Source organism: Perca flavescens, chromosome 16 (assembly GCF_004354835.1).
Source record: "Perca flavescens isolate YP-PL-M2 chromosome 16, PFLA_1.0, whole genome shotgun sequence".
Classification (NCBI taxonomy): Eukaryota; Metazoa; Chordata; class Actinopteri; order Perciformes; family Percidae; genus Perca; species Perca flavescens.
In genome coordinates, this window is record NC_041346.1 from 2,402,047 (window position 1) to 2,421,664 (window position 19,618).

The 19,618-nt window shown below is 43.2% G+C and overlaps 1 protein-coding gene across 1 annotated transcript in view; it reads right to left on the reverse strand.

Moving 5' to 3' along the window:
• dcc (DCC netrin 1 receptor) overlaps positions 1 to 19,618 on the reverse strand; it is a 224,859-nt gene that overhangs the window by 164,548 nt on the left and 40,693 nt on the right. The window contains exons 6-7 of the mRNA XM_028602136.1: positions 5,940 to 6,094; positions 1,930 to 2,050 (exon numbers count right to left, since the gene is read on the reverse strand). Of these exons, the coding sequence (XP_028457937.1) occupies positions 1,930 to 2,050; positions 5,940 to 6,094 (276 nt within the window). The remainder of the gene's footprint in view (positions 1 to 1,929; positions 2,051 to 5,939; positions 6,095 to 19,618) is intronic.

A 19,618-nucleotide genomic window follows, 5' to 3' on the forward strand; every position in this document is an offset into this window, starting at 1 on the left:
TTGGGTCTGTGTGGTCATTTGGTGTCTCTTTGTAGTCGGTTTGTGTCCCTTTGTGGTAGTTTTGCGTCTCTTTATCACATCATTTTTGGGCTGCTATCACCATATCTGTGCTTAAAATGTTGGAAAAGCTAGAGCAGATAATAAAAAGCACTCAAAAATCTTCAAGTCAAAACTTAAAGCTAAAGAAGTCCAACTACTTGTGGGGGGGGGAGGGGTCAAGGGGGTCTAGGTCTTTATTAAAGTTGTAACTGCAAAGTCAAATGAAAAGTCAATAAAAAAAATACTTGTAATTATGATTTCATAATGGAAGAAGTATTCAGATCCTTTACTTAAGTAAAAATACTACTACCACACTTAAAAAAAAAAAAAAAAAAACTGTTACAAGTAAAAGTCCTGCATTAAAAATGTTACTACAGTAAAAGTGTGTAAGTATAATCAGGAAAATGTTAAAGTATTAAAAGTAAAGTACTCTCCTCCCATTGTAGAAAGAGTAAAGGATCCAACCAGCTGTGTGTTTAATGGTCTCATCATCTCAGCTGGACTTGTAGCCGTTATCTTGTTGGCTAGTTTACTTTAGAATCAAATATCAGATTTTAGAAACTACATGTGTTCTGTGTGCAGAAATCTGTAATGAATAATAGCTTAAATAATAAATAGTAACTAAAACTGTCAGATTAATGTAGTGGAGTAAAAAGTAACGGTATGAACGGTATTAACGGAGATAGATTCTACCTGACATAAAAAAAACAGCAGGTTTCTAACAGTTGCGTGACCAGAGACGTAACAAACCCATCTGGGTAAATATTGGAGATGGATTTAAAAGATGGAGACAGCTTAGAGCCCAAAAGAACACCGAGTTGGCTAATTTCCTCCTGAACAGGTAGCTAAGCATTAGCTTCAGGCTAATTTATCACAGCTACTAGGGATGGGCATTTTATGTCATTTCAACACTTGTGTACTCACAATGAATTATATAGCTAGAGTACCCGAGTTGGTTATTCTCAAAAACAATCGAGACACTAAAGTGATCCCGACTGGTCCTGGCTAACGTTGCCATGCTAACCCTGCTAACTGCTAAAGTTACCGGAGGAGCAGGCAAGCGGGCCATTATTTTAACCCTTAGGTTATCTTCCCGTCGACCATGCAACTTTGTGTTTTTCTGGGTCGAAATTTCAACATTTTGTTGTTCTTCTTCTACATTTTTCAAGGTGACCAGTAAAACTACAGCAGACAACTTCCCCTGGCTAATAAAAAACAAAACGTACTTAAGATGCTCCTTCAGGTTGGAGGTGGAGTCTTTGGATGCTGAAAGGAGGTTAGTTGCTGGCAAGCAGAGGTTGCACTGCATAGTTATATTTTGTTCTACCTTCTCTTGGTGTGAAATGCTGTTTGTATTTCCAAGATAGAAACTCATTCCTGCCCTGGCTCTGTTGTGCCGGTTCCGACTCCATTGTGACTGATCACGCAAATAGCTAATTTTTTCGTTTTTATATTGGGGCTTCTGGGAAATGCATGGAGTTGCCTTAATTTATTTAGAGAGTGAATAAACTGGTGAACCAGAGAAGTATCGTCATGTAATCCATTGATTTCAACAATGTAACTGTATTCTAAATACCAACTATTTAAATTGTAACTGTAACGGAATACAGTTACTCATAATTTGTATTCTGAATACGTAATGCCGGTACATGTATTCCGTTACTCCCAAACGCTGACGGCAAAATTAAGATATGCAGATGTGATGTCACAGGAAATACAGCATGGTCAAAAGGAAATTAAGACAACAGGTCATGGTAGCAGGTTGTTTCTATCAATGATAAGCGAGAGGGACACCGCATGTTTCAGCTGTGAGTGTGTGTGTGTGTGTGTGTGTGTGTGTGTGTGTGTGTGTGTGTGTGTGTGTGTGTGTGTGTGTGTGTGTGTTCCTACCTGGCTCTCGGAGCAGCAGCTGAGCCATCGCCTGCGAGCTGCCGGCTGAGTTTTCGGCAACGCACTGATAAAATCCTTCGTCTGACTTCACCAAACCCAAAATCTGCAGATTACTGCCGTCCTGAAGAACAGACACATACAACGTTTCAATAAAAGCTTTCAAACATACGACAAAGTCTGGCTAAGACCATTAAACACACAGGGAAAAGTTAATAAAACAGCACAAAAAGTATAACCCCTGGAATACCCTTTGGCGGGCAATGGCCGAGAAATGGTTGTTTTTTTGGTTTGTTTTTAGCCCCTGTATCGATATCATTCAAATATGCGTTCCCAAAATCCCAAACTGAAATTTTTTATATTATTTGTATCATTTTTAGGACTAAAGAACACAGTTTATGTCCATTATCAACACAGTTTGCAATGATCAATTCTGCTGCGTGATCAAGTGAGCTGCGTGCTGCAGCGTGACATCTGCTGCAGCGCTAATTATGAAATGCCAGGTGGAATGTCTGGGACTTGTCTTCTGAAAATCTAGGCAACCCTTATATAATCAATGTTTTATGGAAATCTATTATACAAACTAACAAAATATTGAATGATTTCTAAACCATTACGTTATCGAAATCCATTCTGTGCCTGTTGAGGATGTGTAAGAGGCTGCAAACGGGAATAATCACTCAAAGTTAACCAAATACAAATACGCCTTATAAACCGGTCACACAACTTGCACTGAGCTGTTTCATTGTCCGGTCTTTCAAAATGCTCCCAAACAAAGCTGGTCGCAGACATCATTAGCGGAGCTAGGTAGCCCAGCTGCGTAGTGCGTGCTGCGTAACGAACTTCTTCTTCTTCTTTAATGAATGAATGTATTGAGCCTGTATAATGATTTAGGGAGCCTGTATTACCGTAGCTACCGTCGCCTGCATCAACGTTACCGTATGATAATAATAGACACGTACTCCTTGCCTTTTTTTATTTTATTTTATTTCCTGTTTCCCGTCATAACATTTTCCGGGAAACGGGAAATGGTTTTGATCAGATTTCCCGGGAATCCCGTTTCCCGGAATTAAACCCTACTGTAAATGATATCTAAATTATCATATTATGTTATGTGGTCATGATTATGAGTCATACTCACCACTCTGCTGCTCTCACTTTCTCTTTTTAAACACGAATACTAGAGATGTCCCGATTAGCTTTTTTGACCCCCCCCGATCCGATCTTTTAATTATTGAATATCTGCCGATAGCGAGTCCCAATCCAATGCTTGTATTTGCTCAGAAAATAGAGCTGCACACCAGTTTTTGGTTAAGCTTAATACATTTAACCTAGTGCAGCTGGTGAAGTTCCCCGCTGGACAATGAAAACTACTCTTAGTGATGCCTCTTGTGCTTTATAGTCAATCTTGTTTTTATAAGATTGTTTTTGTTTGGCATTTTCTGCCTTTATTTTGACAGGACAGCTGAAGACATGAAAGGAGAGAGAGAGGGGGGGAAAGACATGCAGCAAAGGGCCCCAGGTCGGAGTCCAACCCGGGCCCGCTGCGTCGAAGAGTAAACCTCTATATATGGGCGTCCGCTCTACAACTGAGCTATCCAGGAGTCCCTTTGTGTCTTATCGAGTTTACCAATGTCGGCTCCAGGGAATTACAGCCTGAAAGCGTGGTTTCGGGGTGGAATCCCGAAAGAAGTGTGGAGAATTAGAGTAACCCGCATCTGTAAAAAACGGGTGACTAAGAAAGACGGACTTTTTAACTTGTTGCCAAGGCCTGCAAGCAACGAGAATCTCTCTGGACAGACACTGGTGATTGGCCACGCCATGTTTTTCTGAAAGTGCCGGCATCCAGGCAGTCTGGCGGCGCGTTTGTGGCACAGGGAGTGCGTGAGTAAAGGCGGCGATCACTACATATACTACTATATACACAGAGCTGCCAACTCTCACGCATTGGCCGTGAGACACACGCATTTGATTGGTTTCACACGTTCACACGCCACACCCCCGATTTCTCACGCTGAAGTGTCAACCCGGTCGCAAAATTACAAATCCCACTATGGCCACGCCAAGACCCGCCCTACAAAGCAGCTCGATTGGTTGGGGTTAGGCATTTCACCTCGAATAGTTAAGGTTAGGATAGCTGATTGGTCAGGGGATAGGACGCCTGGCCAATAGTAGTGTGTGAATGCTATTGAAGGGCGGGTCTTGGCGTGGCCATTGTGGGAAAACATTTTTGCAACCCAGTCGGTCAAATGCCTGAAAGATGAGTTTATCTACAGATCTATTGAGCCGCTCGTGATCGACTAGTTATGCTTTCAGAGACGGGGAGGGGGTTCAAGAGCGCTCTCTGTCTGGAATTTTGGAAATGTCGCGAATGTGAGAACATTTCTTCACGAGCCATCCCAGGCGCATTCCCCCGGCTTCAGGTATGCTTTGAGTATTACAGACCCGTCCGTCGCTTTGTGTCCACTCTCAGAGGTGAGCAGCGCGGCTGGTAAGTGTAGTAACTTCAGTTAATTGTAGTGGACTCGCTCTGATGTGGGCAGTGACGCGGTGCGTCCGTGCTCTACCTCTGATGAAGAGCAGCGTACAGCCGCCTCTAAACTTTGTCAGAGACCAGAGACCCAAATGGTCCTCTGTGTCTGTCAGACGGTCTGAATGAGATACTACCATATCAGCAGAGAGACAACATGCACAGCAGACTATATTACAACTCTCCAAATCTCGGAGAACACAGATGGGAGGAGTTATATTTTGAATGTGCACAAAGTTGTAAACATGAGCAGAAATCTGATGTAACACATCTGAGCTATTGAAGTCCAGGGGCTTATAAATTAATTAAAATTAATTAATGTATGATTTACATGAATAAGTGCCACATGCACATTTAAAGAGATTCAGCCTACTTCCCCAACAAAAGACGCAAAAGAGGAGGGAAGAGTAAATTGTTGACTCAGAGAGAGGACGCTAAATTAGAAAAGGTTCATCTACTAGACTAGAGAACAGTTGAAAGTAATAAAGAATGCCTGAGGGCCGTATTTTTCAATTTTTTCAATTGTTTCCAGCATAGGCTAAATTGATGTAAAAAAGCGTAGAAATAGGTAAAATAAAAATCCAGTGGGGGGGAATACTGGGAGACTTTGGGTAACTATTGTGCATCTTTAACCTCTGTGCATCTCTAAATGTAACTGTAAATAATTCATTAAATGTTTCATAAAATGGACGCATGGGCACAGAGGACGAGGGCCAAACATTACTGGGCCTTGGCACAAAAAAAGTTTGAGAAAGGCTGTGATATGACACATGCACAAAATGAGCCATGCTGTGTCTTTTGTCTTGCTGTTGGTATTTTTCAGTCTATTTTCTGCTGGACCTTGTGGTGGGGAAAGACCTTGATTGAATCATATGTCATATGCTGCACTGTCTCTTCATGTGGCACATTATGTTTGGCACAATGTATGGGTCACTTCTTATATCATAACAAGGTAATACAATGTGTAATCAAGTGATAACTGATTAACGTTAATGTAAAAGCTAAATGCCCTAATACCTGTTGATACTACAACAATGCAAAGTTTGCAGTTTTGCACATATCATGTAAAACTCGATTTTTCCATTTCTTTCCACAAAACTCTCCAGAAAGTGCCATTTAATGGTTTATTTAAAAAAAAAAATCTCCCGGGGGGTTATACCCCCGGACTCCCCTAGGGAGAACCCCCCCACACACACACACATAACAAATCACAATTTAAACCCTGACAGTAATGATGCTGAATGAGCCAAAGAAATTTGCTTTGTACGCAGCAAAATTGGGGTTATCCCCACCAAATCTCACTCCAAGGTTTTGGGAAAAGTTGGCAGCTCTGTATACATGATCGGAGTAAAGTAAACTGGGTGAATGCCGATCCCCGATCAGTTCAAAATTGTCAAAATTGTCTCCAATCCAATACTGTGATCGGGGCATCCCTACCAAATACTGTATCCATCTAGTATTTATTTATTCCAGTGTGACTCACCACTATCTGGAAGTAGTCACTGGGGATGACTTCCTCTCCGTTCTTCATCCAGCGCACGGTCGGCGGCGGGTTTCCTGTCACTGCACACTCCAGCTCGATGTCCGTGGACTCGTAGGCGTACGTGTTTGTCGGGTAGTTGAGGAACTGAGGAGGCACTGCAGAAACAAACAACAACAAATGAACGACAAAGGAACTCCACAAGGATTTCTCCGGACTGAAGCACCATTTCATATTCAATTGGTTCCAAACAGGACTCAGATGTATACAGTTTAGAAAGTGGATCGTGTTTCTGTCCGAGCCCGGCCCGCGTCCGACAGAGCAGTAACCGAGCCCGGCCCGAGCCCGACAGGCATTAAGACATTTCTGTCCGAGCCCGACCCGAGCCCCACACAGTTAAAATCTCATTTTGTTCTCATACTAATGACACATGTACGTTTGTAGGAAGGCATTTGGAAATGTCAACAGATGAGCTCATCAGCGCACACGGGGAAACAATCACACGTTAACACAGGCGCACACCTACATAATAAGCTGTTTCAAATTTAAAATGTTCAATGCCTTATCGCGTTGATGTGACATTTCTAAATATCTGTCCAAAACCTGGCCCGGCCCGTCGGGTACCATCGGATCCCGACAGGCTTGGTTCGGGTATCCGTCGTCTAATACAGTGTTTGTGTGTGTATATTTGTGTGTGTGTGTGTGTGTGTGTAACAGCTTCCTGAGCACTTTTGAATATTAGCACACATAGCATATGGTACATGGCCAAAAGTACGTGGACACCAGAATATTACACCCATTTGTGAATGTTGGCTGTACTTTAAGACGAAGAGAAGGAAGAATGGAAGATAGGATGGGAGGAGGATGGGAAGAAAGAAAGAAAGAAAGAAAGAAAGAAAGAAGGGACAAAGAAAGTAGAGCAAAGGAAGGAAAAAAAGATAGGAAAAGTGAAATCAAGAAAGGAAAAATGCAAGAAAGGTAAAAGGTAAGAAAGGCTGAAGAAGGAAAGGAAAAAAGCAAAGAAGAAGAAAATGTAAACAGACAGAGAACAAAAAGGAGGAGAGAAATAAGGGAGAAGGAGAAAAGGGGAAAAAAGGAAGACAGACGCGTTGAAAAGTTGAAAGAAGGGAATACGAGAGAAGGAAGAGACAGAGCTACAGAGGGGATGACAGGAAAAAAAGCAAAGGGGGAGACGATGAGAAGAAAGTAGAGAGGAAACAGGGAGAGAAGAGAAAGAGGGGGAGCGACAAAAGAAGAAAATAGAAAGAAAGAAAAAAAATAGAGGCGGAGAGAAGAAAAGGTGTTGGAAATGAAGAAAATAGGACAAGAGCTAGATGAACGAAGGGGGGAGAGAGAGGTGAGGTAGAAAGTTAGCCGAGGGGGCGAGTAGCGTCTGCCAGTCTCCCATCGATGCGTCCTTATCTGGAGGTGTAGCTGGATCCCTGCAGTAATGCTCTAATTAAGAGCTAACGATTCCCTTTAAACTCGGCCAGCAACTCCACACAGATGCTCAGACAACCCAGGCTGCAACCCCAGAGGCCCGTACTCCGAGGCAAGGATTTATTTACCGTTACCGTTAACAACCGCGGCCCCGATTAAGCAGTCATGAGGAGCAAATACAAAACAAACATGAAAACATCATTCAAACCCGAAGTGTCGCATTGGCAACACAAGACGCTGACAAAGAGACCGAATTCCCTCCGCTGAGAATCTGTACTTTTCATAAAGATACCCATCAGGGAATGTCAACGGGTTTAGCCCCTGACGTATGCCAACCAGACGGCCGACCGTCGGCAGAAAAGCCAGTCGGACTGATCAGTCGGCTCCCCGGGACCCACCGACGCAACCCCGACTTGAGCGTGTAATACGTTTCCATAACAGCAGGCGGTGCTAATCTGTATTGTCGCCCAAAAAATGAAAACCGCCAGCTGATTGGACGAACGAGTCAGGTGGGTCTGGCTACTTCCAGATTTTTTAACCGGGCATAATATGTTCACAATACGATCTCATAATTTACGAAGATAGTTCACCGAAACGTGTTTCTGAAAACATTTGAAGAGAGAAATAGGCCGTGCAGTTCCTGAATCTGTCTTCATTTCAGATCGACAAAGGTCAGTTTAGAAGACTTTCATCAGATTTTGAGAGGCGTTAGTCACGCTCATTCTGCTCGTCATTTCCAGGTTAGCGCTCCACCAATCAGATTAGTCATGGAGTCCGACTGCCTGCCCTCCAACCCAGCAAGTCAGGTCGGCCAAAATGAAGGCCGATGGCTCCTCCGACTGACGACGGCACGGGACACACCGAACAGACTCGAGTCACCGACCTCGCCAGACTGTCCAACGGCCAATTATCGGGTTGGTGTGTCAGCGCCTTTATGTTGGCCTCTAAATGCTTTTCTGAGCGCAACCTCTCTCTCTCCGTGCACCGAGCTCCACCGGATCTTCTAATACCACTTTTCCACCAAGGCAGAGCTGGTGCTGGTTTGGAGCCAGAGCCTAGTTTCAAATCGGTTCTTTGTTTTTCGACCACCAAAGCACCAGCTCCGAACCAGTAAAAGTGGTTTTTAAGTAGCATTAAATCATTGCTGGGCCAGAAGTAAGAACCGCTTACGTCAGCGGCTGGGGGCGGGGTTACCGTGACCAATAAGACGAACAGAAACTTGTGACCGCCATTCTTGAATTAGCAGATAGACCCGATGGACGCGATTAAACAACAACAGCAGTGGTCAGAGGAGGAAACAAGCTGCTTTCTTGCACTATAAAGGTGAGCCGCGCGAACACGTTGGATCCACCGAGTTTGGATGCCGATGTAGGTCCGCAAAGCCATGAACATCAAAAGCAAAGCAACGTCCGCCATTGCTTATGGTGTGTTTGGCGCCGCCGCGCTAACGTTGCTGGGAAAGATGAGACGTATACAGTGACGTAAGACCTGGCTCTGTGCCGGCTCTTTAGCCTGTGGAAAAGCAAACCAGTTCTTTGGAGGCTCATCAGTCGAACCAACTCTGAACCGGCACCAGGTTCTTGTTGGTGGTGGAAAAAGGGTATAAGAGAGGTGACGTTGTTATCCATGGAGTATTGATTGGTCAGTAAGTGATGCTTTTATACCGGGTGATCTCTGACCTCAAACATAACCTGCTCCCGAGGGATTGCTCCGGTGGTGCAGGAAATTCCGCGGAATGCATGTATTTTCAGTTTCCTTCCGCTTTTTTTTAATTTTTTGTTTGAATTTTACAGGGTTTTTTTTCTGATTGCTTAAGCACTATTTTAACACTACACACAATTAGCACAACCACACACACAATTAGCAGAACACCTCAGACCCTTTGCAAAAACATATTTCTAATAACACTAATTTAGTATAATAAATTATAAAAAACATATTTTGTTACCATATGAAACACACACGTTTCATATGACTTAATTCACACTGCTGTTGCCAACCTAAAACACTTTTAGCAATTCTACATCTCAGTGATCAGAGTACTGTAAATGAAGTACACAGAGAAAGTGCAAATATACAATAAGTTCCCCAGACACTACACAAGAGCAATGCCGCAGACTGAGGAAAATATAATATATTCCTCTCCATATACCCAAATCAGTCAACATGGAGAATCACAACAACATGTGTCCCAGTGTTCATACAGCTTCTACAGGGGTCCGTTTCAGGAAGGAGGTTTAATAAACCCTGTAACCCTGATGTCTGAGTTGATTTACCCTGAGACGGAAACTGAGTTTTCGGTTCCAGAACAGCTGATTTAAGTTGGTTCAATCAACTCGGAGTAGGTTGACGTCAGAGCTAAGTGCGTGCACCACCACAATAAAAGGCAGCATGAATGGAGCCATGATTCTACGATTCACCATGGTAACAACCACAAACAAACTGGTTGGCGGAAATACTCATGCGCACAAACAGTGAGTTTGAACATGTATTAAAAAAGCAACACAGCGGTTGCGGTAAAATAGCTAGAATGGTGTGGGAGAAAATTGCTGCTCGAGTCAATGCATAAGCATTGACAGTGTATTCATTTCATATTTAGGTAACCTATAATATTACTGGTGAAAACTGGAATGGTATTACACCTTTGTGTTTGCGTACCTGATGGATGGAAGGCGTGGTCACAGTCAGTGCTTTGGAATTTTTTATTTAACCTTTAATTAATTAACCAGGTTGAGAACAGGTTCTAAGGCCGTTGAGAACAGGTTGTAATTTGCAACAGCGACCTGGGCAAGAAAAGCAGAAGCATGCAGGACAACATACAGTTTCACATTCAATATACGTAGTATAAAAAAAGAATACAACAGGCTACATAAAGGTGTAAGTAAGATGATGTATATGTGAAAGTGGTACGGTAATAACACAATATACATGAATAGACAGTCTTGTGGTCTAGTTAGTGATGTAGATCAGTTATAATGCAGAATATATAAATAGTCTATATGAATGCTGAGAAGTAGTGAAGTCAATATACAGTTAGTGCAAGTTGTAATCTAGTTAGTGATGTGGATCAGTAATAACAAGGAAGTGACATCATGATACACTTCTGTGTCTAATATATACAAGTGTGTATAGTGTTTTGCAAATCACTGTGTGTATTGTTTTGCAAAAAGTGTGAGGCTGACATTGGGCTTATAGTGGGGCACATCTGGGCCGATGATTTGCTCCTTCAGTGTAAGGTTTTGATAATTGTGTAATACTTTTGTATTACTGTAAGTTTGGTGGATTTGTGAGGACTATGGTTAACTGCTCCTCAGATCTCTGCAGGGTAAATCCAGACAGCTAGCTAGACTATCTGTCCAATCGGAGTTTTCTGTTGCACGACTATTTTGCGGCGGCTCTGTGCGGAGTTTAGCGCCGCCCATGACGATTGTGATTGGTTTAAAGTAATGCCAATAAACCAGAGCACGTTTTCCTCCCATCCCCGAATGCTGTGTGGACTAGCCAGACCCTCCTTCGGTGTGCTTTGGAGGAGGGTCTGGCAAAGCGAGACTACACCTGAAGTTACCTCGGTAACCCCAAATCTTGCTCCGTAGGATAGGCCTCAGGAATTAGTCAGAGCCACTAAAAGAGAGCAGAACTCAACCAATCACGCACCGGTTCTCATTCCTGTCAAATAACGGTGAAAATGCTTGAAAACAAAAAAGTTAGAAAGGTAAAGAGGAAAAGCTGCGTGTTTCTTTCTCTCCTACAATCTCCCTCGTTACTATGGAAGATGAGTGCTCTGCGACCCATTACCCAGCAGCCTTTGTTGAGTTTGGCGTTATTCCCGTTGATTGTATGGATGTTTTTTTTGCCTGTTTATCACCGATTACTTGAGGAGGCGTGTTAACAGAAGCGTGTTTTCAGGCAGGTCTTTGTCACACCGGCGAGGACAGGCAGGACGCCGCCGCGTTAAGGCGATCCTACTTCCTGCTGCAAACAGCTGAGGGCAGCCGTTCATGTGGGAATGAGACACATCCACAACGAGCCTGACTCCACATCGGCTGGATACACAAGCTCACCTGGCTTCTTTTTTCTATAAAAGAGTTAACGTGAGCTGATAAAGACCATTTAAAAACAATAAGGAACTAATGTGCTGTTGGGATCTCGCTTCATCTTTCTCTCTCTCTCTCTCTCTCTCTCTCTCTCTCTCACACACACACACACACACTATCAATGATGCTGCCACTCTGTAGCTGCACCATAATAACTTCCACTCAACATTCAAATGGAAATCAGGTCCATCGTTCATTTCAATGAACATCTGCTGTGTGTTTGTGTGTGTGTGTGTGTGGGGGGGGGGTGGTAATGATAGTACCCAGTGAAGGACATCCACACACACACACACACACACACACACACAGTCGCAGTTTTACTCTCCTTGTGTGAACAGAAACCCCGTTAGCCGCCTCTTTATATCTGCACTTAAACACCAGTTATCTGTCATTAAGTGCAGCCATTGAGACTCACCACACACACGCACACACACGCGCACACACACACACACACACACACACACACACACACACACACACCTTAATATTCACTCTGCGTCTGAAATAGTTAATGTGTTGTAAAGCCCCAATCATACCAGAGTGAAGGGCTAACATTGCTGCTAGCGGAGCTTCAGAAGGACCCAAACACACGATAATTATGACAATTATGACAATTATGCACCACAAACATTTCCATCACTGGCGTTAAATGTATGTGCTGGTGCCTCTCTCTTTCCACATATTTTGGGCCATTTGACTCCCTGTGATCTACACATGAAGAATCATACAGATGTTCTTACAGGCGAACCTGCTCGACCGGTCTTTCCAGCCATCCATGTCAAAATGGAACGCGCAGCTCGTCAGTGCGGGCAGCGTGCACCCTGCGTTTCCCTGGAAACGTTATTGAGAATGCAGTTTAGTTTTATAGGAACGACATTTTCTTTAAATGACAAGGCTGCACCACTGCATGCAGTAGTTCTGCCTAAAATTGGCAGCAGGGTGTCCATTAAAAAGTGATGCCTCATTTACTAAGGCTCAGCCCTTACTGCAGCGGCCCGGGTTTGAGTCCGACCCGTGGCCCTTCTCTCTGTCTTCAGCTGTCCTATGAAATAAAAGGCCAAAAAAGCCACAAAAAATATTCTTAAAAAACAGGTCTTTGTTTTTATAAGTAAACTGATACTGAAAACAAACTCTCGCTCAAAACCAAGTCACACTGAGACCCTCTGCTGCTTCACGTGTCAGCAGTTTGAGTGAAGAGATGAATTTCAGTACTAACAGAAGACTCCTTATAAGAAATCACGCTGCTAATATTTCTCTTGCTGCACCTTTTACATTCACTTTGGGCAGAACCACTGAGCGAGCACAAAAAACAAATCTGAACAGTAATCAATGTGTAAATTAGATCTGGAAGTAGGCAGGGACAGGGACAGGAGCAATACGAGGAAAACTGATTGTGTCCCCAAAGATAGCTAAATCATCAGTCTGTTGTTTGTTCTGTCCTACAGAGAGAGGCAATTACAGAATGTCAGAAATGAATTCATATCTCAAGGACTGTATCATTTGCATAGTGTTTAGTAACACATGTTGGGTTAAACCAGCGGTTGATGCATAGACTGTTTAAGTGAAGGCAAAACATCTGGATCGCCCCCTGGTGGCTGGCTGCAGTATACGTTCTAAAACCCGCCCCCTCCATGTTAGCGGACGGGACATGGGCCAAACTAAAAAGCCAAAGTACATGGCAATTTTTTTTAATAATAATAATAAGTTGGGTTTTTATTAGTTATTTGGTGAAACGTCATTATTGACAACTGTATTTGACTTGCGTTTGGGGCGGGACTTTGATACCATTTGTCCATCTCCCAATCACTACTGTGCATAATATACTCATTTCCGGGTTTGCTTCGGTCCTGCCAAAATTCCGCCGGACGTCCCTTCGGCCAGATGTCCGTCCGCTTCCTCTTCCTCTGTGTTGGTGTTCTAACCTCTGGTGGATTTGTGAGGACTATGGTTAACTGCTCCTCAGATCTCTGCAGGGTAAATCCAGACAGCTAGCTAGACTATCTGTCCAATCTGAGTTTTCTGTTGCATGACTAAATCAAATTTTGAACGTACACATGTTCCACCAAAACAAGTTCCTTCCCGAGGCTATTTAGCAGAGGCACCATGGCTCCGTCCGGAGCTTAGCACCAAGAAATGCCAATAAACCAGAGCACGTTTTTCTCCTATCCAGGAATGTTGCGTGGACTAGCCAGACCGTCCTCCGCAGCGCCGTGGAGGAAGGTCTGGCAATGCAAGACTACCATCTATAGGTTAAACTGGAAACTGTTCAAGCTTACAGTTACCCAGTTAGGCATAAGTGCCTGGCTCAAGAACACTGCAGCAAGACACAGCGCTGCTTAAGAGTGAAACCGAAAAACCGGACTTTTTATTCAAAGATCTAACACGAATATCTGTGGGTCAGTAAAAGCTCACTCTTTAAGCTTTGCTCCTCTGATCCTTCTCTGACCCACACAGACAAACAAACAGGTCAAAGCTCATAATAAGGGGAAATGATTTTTCATCACAAAGAGAGCTGAGAGAGAAGTGATTACAGCATCACTGAAGGTCAAAACCACCAAGGAACACCGCAAAAAACAGTGGACAGGCCTTAATTTGCTTTCATCTACAGAGAGAACCGGCCTTCATTTCAAATGATATTAAAGACAGGCTTTTATTACTAATAAAGCCAGTTTTATGAGTAGATTCTATGTCATTGAGTATCATTTGAAGTTTGCTCCACCATGGTAACCTATGGTAACCTATGGTCTTGATAAATGTCCACAGCACTAACTGCCATCTAAATACATGCCATGGCAGTCAACTAACTCCCCTGGGGTCCAACACATTACAGAATGTGCATTAAAGCCAGTCAACACTGCACAAACAATTAGGTAGAATACTAATTTAAATACATACAGGGTTTTCCCCTGCCATTATAAGGTTTAGGGAGCCTAGAAATCTAGACGCCCCCTAGCAGCAGCAAATGTAATTTGCAGCCAGGGTCAGTCTAGCAACTCTCCGTTGGCTTGCGAGCTGGAAAAACCAAACTCTGATCAGGCCAATCACATCGTGTATATCAAGTCGGTGGGCGGGGCTTAATATAATGACGGCAGAGTTGCGACGGTTCCGCGTGAATTCCCTGCTACTTGAAAACAAAGAAGATGGCTGCTGCTGCTGGGAACAGTGGACTTTCGAATCGTCTTTGGCCGCGACTCTGGAAGACTTGGAGTTCAGCTTTTCTTTGAGAAAAGAACACAGAACGACACTGAAGTCATTCTTAAAAAAGGAAGATGTGTTCGGAGTTTAAAGTTTAACCTATCAGCTAGTGTTGCTCTGGTTGGTTATAGCGCTATCCTATAGCGTGCAGAGGGAATTTGAAAGACAACTGTTTATCCCGCCCCTCGGATTGAGCCCTGCCAATGGTGAGTTCCCAGACCCAACATCTGGATGTGGGTCTTGCTTGTCACATGAATATTAAAAACAATCCCAGTTATTAGATTTGAGTTGATTTTGGGGATAAAGTTGTATTGTGATTTAGATATTGTGATTTAGAACGGCGAGGCCTTGGACAAATGGTAGGAATAGTAATTGGTACATTCTAAATCATACTAAAAACAGGAAGAGGGTTTAATTAAAGAGTTAAATATACGACCTCAGGGTGCTATCTAATAAGTAATGGTACATACACGTAACTCCAGCCCAGTCAATGTTTTTTTACCCAGCCTATATTAGCAACTTTTCTTGGCTTTTCTCTGGTTGTTCTATTATTTTAGACTCTGCTGTTATTTGTATTTACCACTTCCACCCGTTACTGCTGTTTTTAACGCTGATAAAAAAAACTCTCTAACGGATTGCTCTCTGCGGTCTGAACACAGAAATGAAAGGCAGCTGTGTTTTGGAGCTTTCTCTCTTGGCTGCAGCTCACAGCAAGAAGACCGACTTCCATCTGGTTGCCACGGCAAGCCGTTTAAACGGACAGCGGCGGCCATCGTTGCGTGATGACACAGTGGATATGGGTACCGTCTAAACAGCTCAGCGCGGCCCTCGCTGTCCGACAGCCCTGACCCAAATCCTGTCCGATCAGGACAGCTGTGCTCATGCTGGAAGACACAGCCGGGGCCGAGACGCCCGAGGACAAGCTAACCGGTCCATCCCAGCCGGAGCTGTCCGTGCCGACTAACGGGTGACGGTAATCGCTGCAGACAAAGAGGCAGGAAGGAAGGAGGGAAGGAAGGAGGACGCTGACAAACTGTGACATCACAGAGAGAAAGAAACCAACACAGACTGAAAGAGAGCAGTGCAGGGTCAAAGGCCAAACATGCTGCTGAGTATTAGGGCTGGGAATCACCAGAGGCCCCACAATACGATATTACCATGATACTTATGTCACGATACAATATTATTGCGATTTCAAACATGTTGCGATATTCTGCGATATATTGCAATTCATTACCTGTTTTTTCTAAAGAAAAAAATGTCTGGTTTGTTCATCTCACTTCAATTTTCCATCTAGTGGACTGAAATAACAATCAATCTTATTATTCTAGTACCAAAAGGTTAAACTCTCATGTTCAATGTATATAATAAAAGATCGATACTTGGCGTCTGTGTATTGATACAGTATTGCCAGAGAAAATATTGTGATACTATGTTGTATTGATTTTTTCCCCCCACCCTTACTGAGTATAGATACAAACTGCAGCCTGAAGCATTATTCTTTAAAGGGTAGCTTCAGGTTTTTTCAACCTGGGCGCTATTTTTCTGTTTAAATCAATTAAATTGGTCCAGTGTTATAAGCAAGAGGCAAATCAAGCTACAATATAAAGTTATCGGCAAAATGCAAACCTTCAACTTACGTTCAGTTTACAGTTTTACAGTGTCTGACAGCTTTATTGAAAGGATCCCTACAGAGATAGACTTTTAGTTAAAGAGTAAGATCATTTTTGTTTAACCAGAAACGGCCCCAAAATCACCATCGCCAAACCTAGCAGAGTCCACTTAAATAAACAGTAATTTAATCATCAGAAAACACACTTGATTCAAAGCCGTCTTGGTTCGTCTTTCCACTGTTCCAACAATCACCACTCTGGGTTGGTTGAAATTAGGGTTGGGCATCGTTGGGATTTTAACAATTGTGATTCCAATTCCTCCTTTCGATTCCGGTTATCATCGATTCTCGATTCGTTGACAGGTGGAGTTGAAACGGGTCACATGCTTATTTCACAAATAAGAGGGACGTTTTGTTTTGATTCAATGGTGGTTTGAAGTTTTAACGTAAAATAAAGCCACACTTTAAAGCGTCGCTTACTGTGCTTAATGGATTCAACACAAGCGCCTGGCCGCTACAAAAACCAAAACTTGGGCATGTCAAATTTGGAACCGCTGATCGGATTTGAAAACCAAATCTTCCAAACGATTCCAATAAAGAAACAATTCCACTGGAATCGTAATTTCTGAAACGATTCTAAGTAGGAATTGATTCTCGATGCCCAAATCCCGTTGAAATAAACCCTTAAAGGTGCCGTAGGTAGGATTGTGAAGATCCAGGACTTAGCCAAAACATTTGAACATCAACAACTTCTCAGTCCCTTCCCCCTTTTCTGCTGAAGCCCAAAATGGTCTCCTAAGACCCTGCTACAACAAGGGAGAATGAATGTGTGTGCATGAGCAGTGATTGACACGCAGTTTTACACCCCCCCTGGCCCTGATTGGTCCATCTAAACAGAGAGCGGTGGATTTTCGCAAATCGCACTACAGGCTGTAGGTGGTGCCAGAGGAGCTGGATTTTTTTTTAAATGACCTGCTTCATGTAGTTCTACTCAAACATAGGGTCAGTTTCACCAACTATGACAGAAAGTTTGTTTTATAAGGCTTACCTACTGCACCTTTAATTCACCCATTTACATGTGAAAATATGCTGGCTCTATACACGCTAAAAGTATTGTTTATTCAAATGGAGTCTGGCGAGTTTGGCGATGGCGATTTCGAGGCTGTTTCTGGTTACAAAAAAAGGATTTTTCTCTTTAACAAAAAGGTCTATCTCTGTAGGGATCCTTTCCATAATGTTGTCAGACACTTAATAATAATCTGGGTCTGTCAGCGGCAACAACAGAACTTTTAGTGGACGCTAACTGATGCTGAACATTTGCCCCATACGTTTACATTAATGCCCGGTCTGTGGCTGCTGGTTACGGCGTTCAGGCTTAATACTGGACCAATTTCAAAGATTGTTGTTCCCATCAGTCACTTAGACACAAAACTAATAATAATCTGAGTCTGTCAGCGGCAAAATCTGAACTTTTAGTGGACAGAGATTGTGACAATGTCTATTTGCAGCCTGGTTCACGGCTGCAGTTACTCGCTCAATACTGGACCAATTTCAAATATTTTTGTCCACATTAGTCACTTAAGACACCAATGCATGGGGAAATAGGGCTTGAAAAAACATATTACACTACAAGTGTAGGATGAGGTAAGGAAAAGGGGGAGGAAGGAAGGAATCAGAAATCATTGCACTGTAAAATCAGCTGTAGAAACCACAGATTGTGCTTAAACTGAAGCATCAGAATAACCTTCACTACTTAACTCACCTCCAACCAGCAGCAAGAGCCATTTTACATAATATCAATTCCCAAACAAAAGAACACACAGATGGCAGGATTAAGGACAGCAAACACAAATGAATTGGAGGGAGATCTGACTGGCGAGAGGGAACAGAAATCTCCCAAGATTCGCCACAAACATCCAAACAATGTGCAGCGCCGAGAGAGATGACAACAGATGGTGAAAAGGAACAGATGTCTGTAACCGGTCACCTCACACTTCTCACTTTCATGAGACGTGTGTTCTTTCAAAGGACAAGCAGAGGAAGACGTTTCTCTGCAAGGTAACACATGGTCTTTAAGCTCGAACGGAGCATGATGGTTAGTAAATGCCGAGCAGGTCACGTTAAATCCTTTTTTCCCCCCTCTATGACTTGATTGAGTTTAAATCCTGGATTATAGAGCTTAGAGAGACAAAGGATGGGTCAAGATGATTTGATTCGTCTACGAGGCCAACATTTTATAACCTGTGACCAGCCAGAAAGACATGAGCAGCAGCATGCGAACACTGGACAATCTGAGATGGATTAAACAGTCTGAACATAACCAAAGAGCCGGCGACGCTTTGATCCGTAACATCTGGACAGGTCATAAAGAGATGCTGATTAACTGAGGGAGGATGGTTAGATTACTGAAAAGAAAGAAAGACAGATTCAGAGACTAAAGAGGATGAAGAAATGAAGGCCATTGTAATGTATTAACTGCCATCTAAGATCTCTAGCTGAGTTACATCATGTCACCTGGATGTCATGGGATTTAGGGTGGAATACATTTGGGGAATCGTGCAAATCTGCAACCTGTATCCAGGAGAACCAATCCACCAATACGTTTGTCCGCCCAAATAATTGTGACAAGGCATCAGAGCCCTCCAAATGCTAAGAGAAAGCTAATTTGTTGCCCTCAAAAGCCGGTGTTAAATCGACTCTAAAACACACTGGATGGGTAGCATTGACTGAACACCTGTATGTTGGTATACATGTTAGTCTATATCGATGACGTTTCATTTACGGGATAGGGTTAAGGTAAGGGTTAGGTGCCACTGGAGGTTCTGCCGGATGTTCCTCTTTATGGACCTTTACCTTCCTCTTTCTTTGTGTTGGTGTTCTAACCGCCGGTGGATTTGTGAGGACTATGCTTAACTGCTCCTCAAATCTCTGCAGGGTAAATCCAGACAGCTAGCTAGACTATCCGTCCAGTCTGAGTTTTCTGTTCTGAGTACGACTAAAACAACCTTTGAACGTACACGTTCCTCCAAAACAAGTTCCTTCACGAGGCTATTTTGCAGAGGCACCGTTGCTTCTTAGCACCGCCCAAGACGATTGTGATTGGTTTAAAGAAATGCCAATAAACCAGAGCACGGTTTTCTCCTATCCCGGAATATTGTGTGGACTAGCCAGACCCTCCTCCACAGCGCTGTGTTGCCAAAGTGTTGGGTCTGTTCAGATGATCATGGTATCACTCCCTCAGCCTATTTTAAAATAACTTTATAACTTGGGGATGAAGGTTGAGTGGAGAAATAGGAAAGGGAGAAAAGAAGAACAAAGAAAGGAAGAGAGGATGAAGAAAT